At 39.9% G+C, this 13,374-nt stretch overlaps 1 protein-coding gene across 1 annotated transcript in view; it reads left to right on the forward strand.

Moving 5' to 3' along the window:
- The window catches only part of trip4 (thyroid hormone receptor interactor 4), an 83,858-nt gene that overhangs the window by 27,345 nt on the left and 43,139 nt on the right, over window positions 1-13,374 (forward strand). Inside the window, exon 13 of the mRNA XM_020605861.1 lies at window positions 5,487-5,589. Coding sequence (XP_020461517.1) covers window positions 5,487-5,589 — 103 coding nt within the window. The remainder of the gene's footprint in view (window positions 1-5,486; window positions 5,590-13,374) is intronic.

A 13,374-nucleotide genomic window follows, 5' to 3' on the forward strand; every position in this document is an offset into this window, starting at 1 on the left:
TGTCTGTGTTGAGGCTGGGATTATTGTCCTTGCACCATGACACCAGACCAGCCACCTCCCTCCTGTAGGCTGCTTCGTCCCCGCCAGTGATGCGACTTATCACTGCGGTGTCGTCCGCTTAATTTTACCTGTTACAACAACAGAATACAACAAACCGAAGTGCAATATGTGCATGCGTAGTTCTACTTTAAAATAAATTAAACACTGACCATGTATGCCTTTTTAAGTCCTTCCTGTATTTGTTTAAAATGAAAATAAAACGTAGCCCACTTTAATATAAAAAACATACAGTTGCAGCTTAGCAGTTTTAAAAAAGTAAACATAAAATTAGGAACGTTTTTTGACAAGTCCATTTCAGTGTGCTCTCTTCCACTTCGCGTTTCTTTCTCGGCCAGCAATCAACCGAAGCACCTGAACATACAATAAAAAAACTACATCAGCTTTGGGTCTGAAATAAATGTTTTTTCTTAAAAATAATATTCTATTAAATGCTAGGGTTCTCACCTGTTTAATGTGCCTTCTGTTTCTGAAGCGCGATGCTGATCTTCCCTGTCAGGGCTGGAAGATGTGACTTTGGTTTTCACACAGGACTGTAGGCTCTCATTTGCGAGGCAGGAGCCATATTTGGTCTTTATGAAGCTCATGCTCGAGAAAACTTGCTCACATAAGTATGTTGAGCCAAAGATGGACAGGACTCCAAATGCATACTTGTTCATGTTCATATACATGTCAGGAATGGCACTCCATGTTTCAAAAACAAGTTTGTCGGGTTTGGGGAGGTTTTCAGTATCATTCCATTTGTGCTGTTTAGCGAGATTGGCCTTCTGATGGGCGACTTCTTTGAGATCCGCTGTCAGGCTTTTGAACTTGGATACCCATAAGTCTTTATCCGCTATGTCAGCCAGTTCAATTTCAAGATCGGGCTGACTTATCTCTGTGAATGTGGATATGTTCAACAGGGATGGGTCGATGTCCAGCGGTGTGACAGGGAAGGACAGAGTGTTTTTTTTTTCCTTTCTGAACTCACTGAATCTTTCTCCAAATGCAGCTTGCATTGCCACAATTGCAAGGTATAAATAATCACAATTTATTTGATTGTTCTTTTCTTTGAACTCTCTCAGGGAGGGGAAGTGAGAGAGCTACCTCTCTGTACATCTCTGGCAAACGCTCTCATCTTGCGCTCAAACGCCAGAAATCCTCCAGCAACTGCAGGGCCGTGCTTCCCTTTGCCTGGAGATTTTTATTCAGCGTGTTTAAGTGACTTGTCATATCCACCATGAAATAAAACTTTTCCAGCCAATCAAGGTCTCCCAGTTCAGGATAGCTGAGGCCTTTGCTTTCCAGAAAGGTTTTCCAGACAAGCAGCGAAGCGTTTCAGCACGTCTCGCCGAAGGGAGCCACAGTAAGGAGGCTGAAGAGCTGCATGCGGCTCCAGAGTCGCGGGTTGCCGACCCCTGGTGTAGAGGATGGGACTGTGGACACATCCCTGTGGGGTGCCAGTGTTTGTAACAATGCTGGCTGAAGTTCTATTGCCAGTCCTGACAGTCTGGGGCCTGCCAGTCAGAATGTCCAGGAGCCAGTCACAGAGGGTGGGGTGCAGACCCAGTGTGAACAATTTGTGGGTGAGTTTGTGTTGGATAACTGTGTTGAACGCGGAGCTGTAGTCAATGAAGAGTATCCTGATGTAGGAGTCTCCATTTTCTAGGCAAGAAAGGGAATAGTGGAGGACAGCCACGATGGTGTCTGAGGTGGCCCTGTTGGGCTGGTAGGCATACTGCAGGGGGTCCAGGGTGTCCGGTATGCTGCTCTGATTGCGGACCAGCACCACTTTCTCAAAACACTTCATAATGAATCAACTCTTTTCAATTTAGTGTTAAACTCTGGGAATCTTTACAGACCTCAGCAGGTTTTAAAGAGCACTGTGTGTTAGCAGGCTGACAGATGTTGCAGGTACCAGAGTGATTTGTTTCTGTCCTGAGGTGGCAGCTCGCTCACTCCAACATCTGCTCAGCATCATTATCTTTATTAACACTGCTTCTTAAATTGTGGACAAGAGCCCAGACTGAGTTACAGATCCTATGTTGTGAAGCTCCACCAGAGTCAGATCAGTTCCATTTAGACGTCCTGTCAACACAAACCCAGGTTTGTTCCCTGGTTGGCAGGAGCAGAACCCACGGATGAAGTGAGCTAGAAAAACCTGAGCATCCAAGGTGGGGGCGGGGTGCAGCCCTGTATGCACCACGTATGTTATTGTAAACATGATCCAGAGTGTTCTTGCCCCGAGTGGGAATGTTCACATATTGGTAATATTTGGGGAGTACAGTCTGTAAATTGCACTGGTTAAAGTCGTCTCTTGCTCGTTGATGACATCATAGAGTTTGCTGAGAGCCACAGAGGGATTAGCTCTTGGGCTAACATACACAGCAGCCAGCAACACAGCACTATGCTCTCTGGCTAGATAGTAGGGCCGGCATTTCAGCAATAAAAACTCTACGTCTGGCGAACAGTGCTTATAAACAGTCCGTACATCTCCACACCATGAGTTCTTAATAAACACACACACACCACCTCCCTTTACCTTCCCTGAAGCAGCAGTGCGATCGCTTTGATGTACAGAATGTGTTTGTAGCTGAATCGCTGAGTCTGGAACTCTGTGGAAATGCATGTCCCCTCTGGCGAGCTGATGAAAGACGGCATTGTTTCTTTCTAATCTGATGGATGCTAGTTGTTACGGGGAGACACTAGGTTCTCAGTTAATATAAAAAGAACAGACATTGTGGTAGACATTGTAAAACTGATTGCTAACTGTTTTTTAGTAACTCTTTCTCTTGGGTCTTGATTTCAGCTTGGTGTCCTTAAAAGATAAGGCATGTTATACTCTATTTTCCTTAAGGTCCAGAACATTCCATAAAAGCTCTGTTAAAAAAAAAAAAAAAGAATTAATCATGGCCGTGACTATTTTGTCCCTCATTAGAATGCTTGCAAGGTATGGTCGAAGGATTGTGCACTATCACGGCGGGGGCTGTTTGACCATTTTTGTAACTTTGTGAAACTGACAATCCAACATTGACACCTACTTCATGCAGTGATTGGACATCTGAGCGGAGGTGAGAAAGTATGCTGGGTTTGTCCTTCTCTCTCTAGCTCACTTCACAAGCATTTGTGTTACTTTCCGTGTGAACAACTGAGTGCAACACTATGAATGTTTTCCTGGTGAGACTGTCTGAAAATATGCACTGTAATACTCATTTTAAAATTATATCCCCTCTCTCCTTTCTCTGTGACGACCAGCTTTTCACTACCATCTTCTAGTGTGGCTGTTCAAAACAAGGAACTCCGTTGATTTCTGATGTAAAATAACATCTTATGGGAACTAGTTCTGAAAGAGCATAACCAACTTTAATACGGATTTGGTGTGTTTTTGCGTAAGTGAGAACAACAGGGCTAAAATAACAAGCATTTCCAGCATTTATGGTAGTGAAGGAACCGTTTATCCAGTTTAACAGTGTGGCTCATCATGTGTTTTTAATTATTTATGGACATTAATGGAGGTTTTGATCTTTTCATGGGATTCATTGGCAGGAAGAGAAATATAGTACACCACCACCTCAGCACCATGTATTTGACCTCACAGCCTCCACCCTGTTTAAAGTCTTCTAAATGACATATCACTTTGGGCTGTCGGGTGAATTTTCTCACTTGGAGACAGCATACATGACTGGGAAACTTAATGTAATTTCAATCGCAGAGTCATTTGGAATCGAGCGACTCTTTTAGGGTCCCCACCGATGTCTAATGACTCCGAGTGTTTACATATTTTATCACTCATCGGTATATTACCTTCAGGCTGGACTGTTATCTCAAATAAACATCTATATCATCTCTCCCCAGTTTGTCAGCAACCATACTAAGAGTTGCCAACTCTGTTGATTTCCCTTTAAAGCTTCAAATTTGTCATAACCTTCAGTGCTCCTTTGAGGGAGATAGACAGGCTGTGAATAGGAGAGGGGGAGTAGAGAGAGGAAAAAGCATGCTGTCATGAAAAGAGCCACTTCCTGGCTTGCTAGATGCAATCATGGGCACTATCTGATAGTGCCGGAGGAAATTGGATGAGCTGAGAGCTGTTGGCTGCCAGCGATGGGAAAGATGACTTCTTTGTCACTGTGTCAGTCAATTCCCAACTCACCTGAGAGACCAGTCAATAACACAGGGAGCGACAGGTTTTCTGTTGTTTCTAGGCCTCTGTATGCTGTGGGCTGCTGTCAGTTATTCGCTACAAACGCCCTCTCCTTCATAGGAATGTAGTATGGCATGTTATATGATGTGCATAAATATGTATGTTGTTAAATGTGATATACATATCATTTACAAAATTAGCATTTTGTAAATGATATGTTAAAAGTTAACAGTAGATTGCCTTAGAGATGATGTATTTTCATAGGCCAGTCCAGAAGTTAGCACTGCCCTCATTCGCTCGACAATTAGCCTATGGGATTTTCCCATAGGCTTTTGGATTAATTGCAGAAAATAAGCTCTGTGACAAACAACGGTTTATGACACTTACATGTTTTGTGTTTTGTTCAGCAATCTTCACAAGCAAAGACAACTTTTATGATTTTTGAAGCCCAAATACAATCATCAGATGTAAAAAGCTATTGTTAGGCTATAAACAAAATCCACCATAGTCCCCTGACTTCAGCATCATCACCACAGCTTCCGACTTGTAATTTGATTTAGTGCACTTAACTCTTCTACAAAATCCTCTCCTCTTAGCGTGACCAGATTTAGCTAGTGATGATGGCTGTATCAGTTTGAATAGTTTGCATATGCACGATGAAGGCTTCATGCCGAAATGTGTTTTGGTCTTCTTATTAAAGTTGTTCAAAACACTGCAAGTGTTGTTCAGTATGATGGCGGTTACTATCCCAGACAGACTCTCTAGACTAGAAAAACCCACAGACTTCAGGGCGAGGGAACTGGAAGTACAAAAATGTAAACTCACTTCCGGGTAAGTATTCTTTGTGTATTAATAAATTAACATATAAATATAACGTGCGGTCTTAACAGTGTTATTATTGTGATTCAGTGTTGGTTGGGTTTTAGTGTGTATACACTCAAGATTGCATCTGAATAAGTATTTTTGATGTCTTGGATTTTGGTGATGGTTCTAATACAGTTTGTCTCATCTTTACTGTTTGCAAGTGGTGGTGCAGCTACTCTCATTAGCATCTGCATCATTAGTTGTGCAATTATATAAGACCCAGCGAGACTCATAACAGTTGCTGTCAGGCATGTATTACATCAGGCATGGAGGACATCTAACATGATGTAGGTGTATAAACAGAGACAGTCACTGAATGATTCATAACTGTGATGCTGGGCATCGTGCACTTCAGCATATTCTGTGCACAATATGGCCATTTTAGTTCTGTGAAAAATGATACTAAACTGCTCTTTTCTTCATCCCTCCCCCACTGTCCCTGCAGTTCCCTGATACCTGTGAGGAGTCCGCTTCCCCATTCGTCTTCATCTGCACCAACCCCCAGGAGCTGCTAGTGAAATTCCCCATGAAAGGGAAGCACAAGATCTGTAAGTCCTCCTCCTTTCATGTCAGAGAAAGTAGAGTGGATGAAATTATCCAGAACTAGTCCTGTTTGTTTTTTGTTTTATTTTGCATCAGCTTTTTTGGTACATTTGTATGCTCACCTGCATACATATGTAAATAGCCGTGTGTGATAACAATAGGCACAATTCCTGATTACTACATTTGTATTAGTAAAACAAAATTACACACACAAATCCTGCTCCCATATACACATGTACAGACTCTCTGTTAGAGCCATCTGTAAAGACAGGATTTTGCTGTCAGGTTGCCTGGGGGACAAGCTGGGCCTGGATGTGCGACGTTGTTGCTGTATTGTGTGATTTATAATAGGACTCTGCTGCCATAGCTGCTGCAAAATGATGTACCTGGAAGGTTTTTTTTTTGTTTTGTTAATATTTCAAAACCCTCTAAAGACTTGAGAGAATTGTTTATGCAGCTGTAGCTCTGTCAGATCTTTCCAGATCGATGGCAAAGGGTTTTTGAGAGGCTCAAGGTAAAATGTTGCAGGAGCTGTCTCTTTCTTTTTTTCTTCCTAAAATAGAAGTGATGGTCTGGTCTTCTATTTTCGTGAACATGGGCTTGAGGGCTTTAGCATAGACCAGAACAGTGAAAAATAAAATGAAGTGCTTCCTAAATAGGATGTCAGTAGATCTCAAAAAATTGATTGAATCTCATTACTGATATAGAAAATTTCAGAAAACTCTAAATACTGTGGAAGTGTTCAACCTCATCAGGTTGTCAAAATGTTGCATTTCCCTACTATACTAGATCTAAAATGAAAGCTCCTGTAGACAAACTTAACCTTAACACTGAACTTGTGCCTGAAAAATGATGAAATAGCCAAACGCTGTCTCAGACAAAAGAGAAAGACCTGCATACGCCTCTGCTCTATTGTTTGCTGTTATTGTGGACGCCTTTACATTTCTAATATCCATGAAGAAATTCTGCCAGGAGTAATTTAACATAGGTTACCTTTATTCTGATTCAGTCACATTTTACATGTTGCTACTAGCTGAGAGATACTATCCTCTGCCCAACTTTATTCCTTACCTTTCTTCCAACTTTGTTCCAGCTCTGGATCTCACACACATAATTTTGACATATACCTATCCCAAGCAAAACACACAGGCAGCCACCGCTGCCATTAATTATCTGATGACTATTTATATAGCCTGATGACAGCCTTTGTTAAAAAAAAAACTCTTAACAATGGAAATCCCTGCATAATTTAATAAATTCAAATGAACCTCAAAAATAGAAACAGACATCAGTCAGTAGTTCTGTACATACTACACTCAGTGTAGTAAGTATCAGTCTAGAACCTGTGAAATGTTTTGGACATGGGGCCCATCACATAAATCTCATCAAACAAAACATTTCAGAATATCACACTTGAGCAAAATTGTATATAAATTATGGTCCAAAGTTATTTAATAAAATAGGCTATTTGTATATAATACACCACACCTGCAATATGCTATTGGACTAATTAACACGCATACTGTTTTGCCCGTATTGCATGCATTTTTCATGTGTGCATTGATCACGACATGCTCCCAGTTGTACAAGTTAGCCTGGTGTTCGGATTGGTTATCCTACACAGTCAGCCTGTCACCAGCCAGCTTTTTACTATCTCACTCTCTTACTCTCTTGCCCTTTCTTCCACCTCAATTCCCACTTCATCTCACGGGTCAAAGCATTGCCTCTCATCTTACTCAGGGGGGCTTAACACAAGTATTTTTTGCTCCCACAGCAGCTTACACTGACAAAATCTGCTTGTCACTAGCATTGCCGGCCATCTCATGTGTCATGAGGATGAGCAAGAAAATGGTGTAGTTCCAGCATGTAACATTCCCTTTAACAGACTAAATCTATAATTACATTTAACATCATTGGTTTTGTTCATTGGTGTGTTCAAAATTAATGTGGTAGGTACTGTGATAATATGCAGTTTGTATGTGTGGCTGCTGAGATTGATTCTTTTATTAAGCACATTTTATAGTAACGTTGTGGAAAATCAGAGTGAAAGCCTTGATAAATATTAGTTGGTAACTAACTAGCAGTGATGAGTATTACAGTATTACAAAATATCAGGTTATCAAGAGTTAACAACTGAAGTTTAAAAACAATTGCCACCAGAATCAGATTTTCCCACTTTGGAGACAAGTTCCAGGAGCCAAATTTCATTAGCCCCTCAGGAGGTAGTACTAAATTGTTATGGTTGTTGTACTCAAGTGGGACGGGGATGGGTGCTTGCAGGGCTGCCACCCATGACTGGTTAAACGTAAGCATCGTCATGTCTCAAGTATGAGCATAACAAGCATGGCATTTAAACCATAGACTGCATATAAAAATGGACAATGTGGCAGCACCCACAAGCGAGGCCACAGTGAGTCCATCGTCCCCCGGTGGCTGGTTGCAGAGTAAGTCATAAATCTCAAATCTCAAAGGTCCGAATCTGATTTCTATTCAAGGTCAAAGGTCCAGAAGGATTAGTGATAAACAAATGACTTATGTTAAACTTTCTTATAACTTACAAGCAATGTAAGTTATCCATTCACCAGCCGCTTTATTAGGTACACCTGTGCATTTGTATGCAGTTCAATGCAGCCTTAACATCTGTGTTTATGAACCTGAAAATGTTTCCATTTTTGGTGAAATTGTCATCACTGTTTAAATTAAGTTTTATGTTTATTATTGAGGTCGTAATTAGAGGTGGTGTTGTACTGGACTACATTATATTCCGAGGCGTTCCTAATGTAGTTTGGTACAACCACCTTTACTATGACCACAATAATAAACATATAACTGAAAAGACATCACATTTCTGCAAGTTTGTGTTCTGCTTGTTCAACAGTTGCATCATAAGCTGTTCACACAGTCGTTGTTACTGGCAGATCTTGATGTAGGCATGACTAACAACTATTGTGGTACTTAATTCAAAGTCCTCTGCTCTGTGTGTGTGTGTGTGTGTGTGTGTGAGGAGCAAAATACATTGGCAAAGCAAACCAGAACCAACCATGTTTGCCTTACAAGTTTATAGGTTACCAGGTTATAGGACGGTGGGTTTCTGCAGGAGCTGCAGGGTTTTCCCTTTCAAGTTCCTTTAGTTTACCACCTCTGAAATGCTAGCTGCATTTTGTCTGTTTTTTTATTTATATAAAATTTCTATGAACTATTATCTTGGCAAAAACTGCTCTTCCTCTCCATTGTAAAATATACATACAGTTAAAATGCTTACACATAACTGCTGTACAGTAATTCCCACCCATTTATACGAGTGTACCTATATCAAAATCAGTAAAATGACATGTAAACCAGACATAAAATATATAAAGCAAAAAAATGAACATCAGGTTCCTGTGACTAACCAGTGATTAAAGATATCTTGATTTAATTGCTTTGCTATAATTTAGTTTTTCTTCACCCACCATTTTCTACTTCTGCATTCTGTGCTTGGTAATTTGCAGCTGCTTATGTTTTATATGAATGGGAATTGTTCTGATTTGTAGACTGGCAAACCAAACACGAGTTAATAGCTGCAGAATGCTGCAGTCTAGTGTGTTGTTCCTTGAAGGATTGTCGGCTCTAGCAGATGTTTTGCTTTATGGGCAGTGTATTAAAATTGCATATGGCAGCTGGAAAGGTTGAAAGGACAGAAAATCTAGCACATCTACATATGGATGAACATCACTAGATGCATTTGGCAATTATTAGATAATGTGATACTGCCTCTCTCTCCAGCCAGTTTTACACTTGGCTTTGTAGATAATATACTAGACAGTGCTAGATGCAAACTCAGGTTGAACAGTCATTGCCCTGTGGAGGAGTCCATGACATTTAAAATGGCACAGAGCCAAGGCCCACTCCCTGTAATAAGGGATGTGCATTATGGTTTATGGTCACATGCTGTGAACATTTGTATCGGTGTGTGTGTGTGTGTGCTTCTTTGTATGCTGAAGGTCAGTCTAGGTGTTGAAAGCTATTTGGCTGTCTGACATGAACCCACATTTCCTTTTTCTTTCCCTTATAGCTATCCCTCGCTTCCCCCCAGTTTATTAGCCTGACATTCTCCGTAGGATGTAGCTATGTACACAAAGCCGGAGAAGTGAAACACAAATCATATACCACTAAGATATTTTCTTCAAGCTAGCTCTGTTAGCTCTAATACAAAATGCCAAACCAAATCTGCTCTTCAACCTATAATAACGTTTTTTTAATAAATGGTTTTACCTTTTACCTCTAGTAAAAGTGGACCTTGTCAAAGCCAGTTGCATAACATCATCTGATATTAAAGATGCAAACACAATAAATGATAGAAAAGCCAGTTATAACCCTTATCGGGCCATAACAACTTTCCTTAGGCATTATGGAGAGGTTCGTTGGTCTAAGACGAAATGCAGTTGGACAGTTCATTATCTTGTAGCCTGTAGGGATTCAAAACTGAAATGTAAAGGTTGTAAGCATCACAGTTATTCAGCAGTCACATTTAATTTTATGACTAGAATCTGGACAAATGTGAACAAGGTCCTTGACTGCAGACTACTGTAATTAGTTCAGTGTGTGATTGCTCCTGACATAAGCCTGTTCCTGTTCCATCACTCTTGTCATTGTATACTAAACACAGCTAGAGATGTCTGTTCCTCGCACCAGAAGACTGTACATTTCTATATGTGTATTAATTTATTTAGGCTTAAATTTAGATTCTTCCAAATGGAAGGCTGCGCTTTGAATTACTCTTTATTGAACATTGTAGACATCAATCCCAGGATTATTGGTAATAAATGAAGCTGTTACTTGCTTTTCTGCAGAGCGGAATAAGGTAACATGAGACTTATGTTTGACCTTCTTATTATGATTTCTCTGAAGAATTAAATTCCTATTGCTGCTCAAGCATGAAGGGAGCATACCCAGAGTAATGTTCCATGAGTGAATTGAATAACTTTAAGCCTTGTTTAAAGAGCACTCGACCCACAAGAAAAAATGTACAGAGATCTTACACAAGCATTACTGTATGTTCAACTGACAGATAGTATTAAAAATGCTCTTAATAATCTGAAAGATATCTGATACTTTTTGTTCCATCTTGGATTATCTTGTAGGGCTTCAAGGTAATGCTATGGCTGAATATGTTACCACAATAAAAATGTCCATAGAGGTTTATCGAACATAATCCAAACACACAAACTAAATATTTAAAATAGCCAATGTAATCACATGCAGACTCATTGCCAAAGGAAACATAATGTTACTCGTTATAGAAACAAAACAGAACATCCTGACAAATTTTAAAATAAAAACAATCAACCCCTGCTCTTCACTCAGTTTGGTGCTGAACAAAATCTCGTGTGACATTACATGAATTCAGTGAGTGCTTTTTGAGTATTGGCTTAGATTAGTCACACTGATGGCTCTTTCCAGCAGATATCAAAGAGCTCTCTCTTGCAGAAGGAAGAAGACATCAATATACATAATTGCTTCAGCTTCAGTAGCAGGTCAGAGATCTTTTTATCTCTTGTAACATAAGTCATGGACATTAATAATCTCAAAATCAGGGGAGACTAAAGAAATTTCAAAGACCCTGAAGATCTACATAATAGTTCTCCTGTCTTAAGCCTGATGCTCCAAAAATAACAGAATGAAGCCTTCGTGTCTTGACAGAGCTCCTTCACTGCACATTTCAGCCTTTCTTTATCTTGTGGGATTACGTTTGTGCATGTGAAATTCACTGTTTCCCATATAATAGCACAGTACAATGAGACCCCCCCTCCATGACAACATGGCAGGCAATTTGTTTTTATCGCTCGTCTGTACTTTCAATATGTTGCACCAACGTTATGATGTGTCAGTAATCAGTGTCATTATAATAGTTTAACATAACATAACTGATCATTAAGTAATCTTCACAGAGCAAATGTGTCGTAATGAAGTTTGAGTAAACGAGAGATCATTTCCCATAATGCAACTAATGTTAGGAAAACATAAGTTATTTGGCAGCTGTTCAAGCTAACATGAGCTTGGCATCACCTAAGGGGAAGCCAAGAGATGCTCACCCAAAATGGTGGCGGGTGTCATTTAAGTGCAGCAATGAGTCACGCACAGCGTGCTCATGATGAGGAAATGAGCAGTTAGTTTCACATTCCTCAGCAGCTCAAATTACAGTTTGCTCCAACTTGAGAGTTTATTGTAGTTTCATTATTTGATACATTTCATTATGTGGATTTTATCATTTTATTTATATCTTTGTATTTATTTTTCTTAAAGATAGTTTCTTCTAACTTGTTCAATTGTAAAGTAATTGGTAGCTTTGACAGTTGCTTGTGTGCAATAAATACATGTTGTCAATATTGTTGATGTGCAATAAATACATGTTGTCAATATTCTCCTTGTTTATGTGACCTTTACATGGAAGTTACTAACCAAAAGTCTAGTGCTGTGCGAGAAGTAAAGAAACAAAAACTTCTGTGCATACATGCAAAACCTCTGTGGTCCTTTTGCCACCATGTCTGAAACATTTTCTAGGGGAAACACTGAAATGTGCTCACCCTCTTGAATGAACACAGATCCTTCAAGTTAAAATCCTTACCACCTCAGTCCTGCTTGATTTGGTGTAGTTACTGGTGGTAACGGCACATTTCATTACGGCAAACACCCTTTGAGCAGCTACTTTGCCTGTAAAACAACAGAAGACCCACTGTCTGTTCACAGTGCAGCCAAACAAACTCGTGTTATTGCGGTAAAGAAGTCAGTCAATAATTTGCCTTTTTCACCATGCCATGAGCAACTGTGATGTGATTTCCACACAGTAGTGCAAAGTAACAGAGGTATGTTATCTTGTTAAGGAGTTGAAGGTATGTAGCCCATCACCTGCAGCTTTTCATCTAGCAATTTGCTGTGGTTTCTTTTCTTGTCTTATTTCTCCCTACAACATTAAAACCTGATCTGCTGTTTAAAAATGCCAAAATGACATTTTCTTCTGTCAATGCATTTTGGATGATCACTCATGGGTAGCACTAACTTTGATGACAAATGCTCGCATTTCCTGTGGCTACTTCACAATAAAAGCAGCTCCTTCTTTTGCCAGTTAAATGTTTGTAATTGGAATTGGCAGGAGTGGGATGTTCGGTTTGTATTTCAGTAACTTAATACAGCTCTGATACAGGGTTACAGTGAGCAGAAACGTTGATATCAGTGAGACAGAATTCATTCAATCACACTGGATTACATTCAGATCATGGCTGTTCCCCTTGTACATTTGAAGATAGTTTGAACTCATGCCAGATTTACCAGGAACTAGATTTAGACTATACCATATGTAACACTACCTCACACTAACGCATATAATATGACAGAAACACCTATAGTAACTTAATCATTTGTAGCTACTGTATGTTTTTCTTATAACTCGTCTCCATGCGCTCTTAAAAAATACAGGCCACTGAAATTCAGTACAATACATATTAAGCACCCTTATGGGAATTGCTTGAAGCAAAGAAATCTATATTTACTTGTTCCTGTGTAACAGCCACGTGCCAAGGGACTAGTGAGTATACATCACAAATAAATGATTCTCTTCATTTGATATGCATTCAAGCCCATTTTTGCTTATTTATTTATGGATTTCCCATTTAATATTCATGCCTTTTTTAGGACTATCTCGGTGCAGGGGAGAATTTGCTGCCTCAGAGGTGGCTAGGGGCCTGAAATCAGGTTTCAGCTCCAATGAGCGCAGCGGATGAAGGGGAGAGAAAGAGATAGAGAGGGAAAGA

The sequence above is a fragment of the Monopterus albus genome, unplaced genomic scaffold, assembly GCF_001952655.1.
Source record: "Monopterus albus unplaced genomic scaffold, M_albus_1.0 scaffold72.1, whole genome shotgun sequence".
Taxonomy (NCBI): domain Eukaryota; kingdom Metazoa; phylum Chordata; class Actinopteri; order Synbranchiformes; family Synbranchidae; genus Monopterus; species Monopterus albus.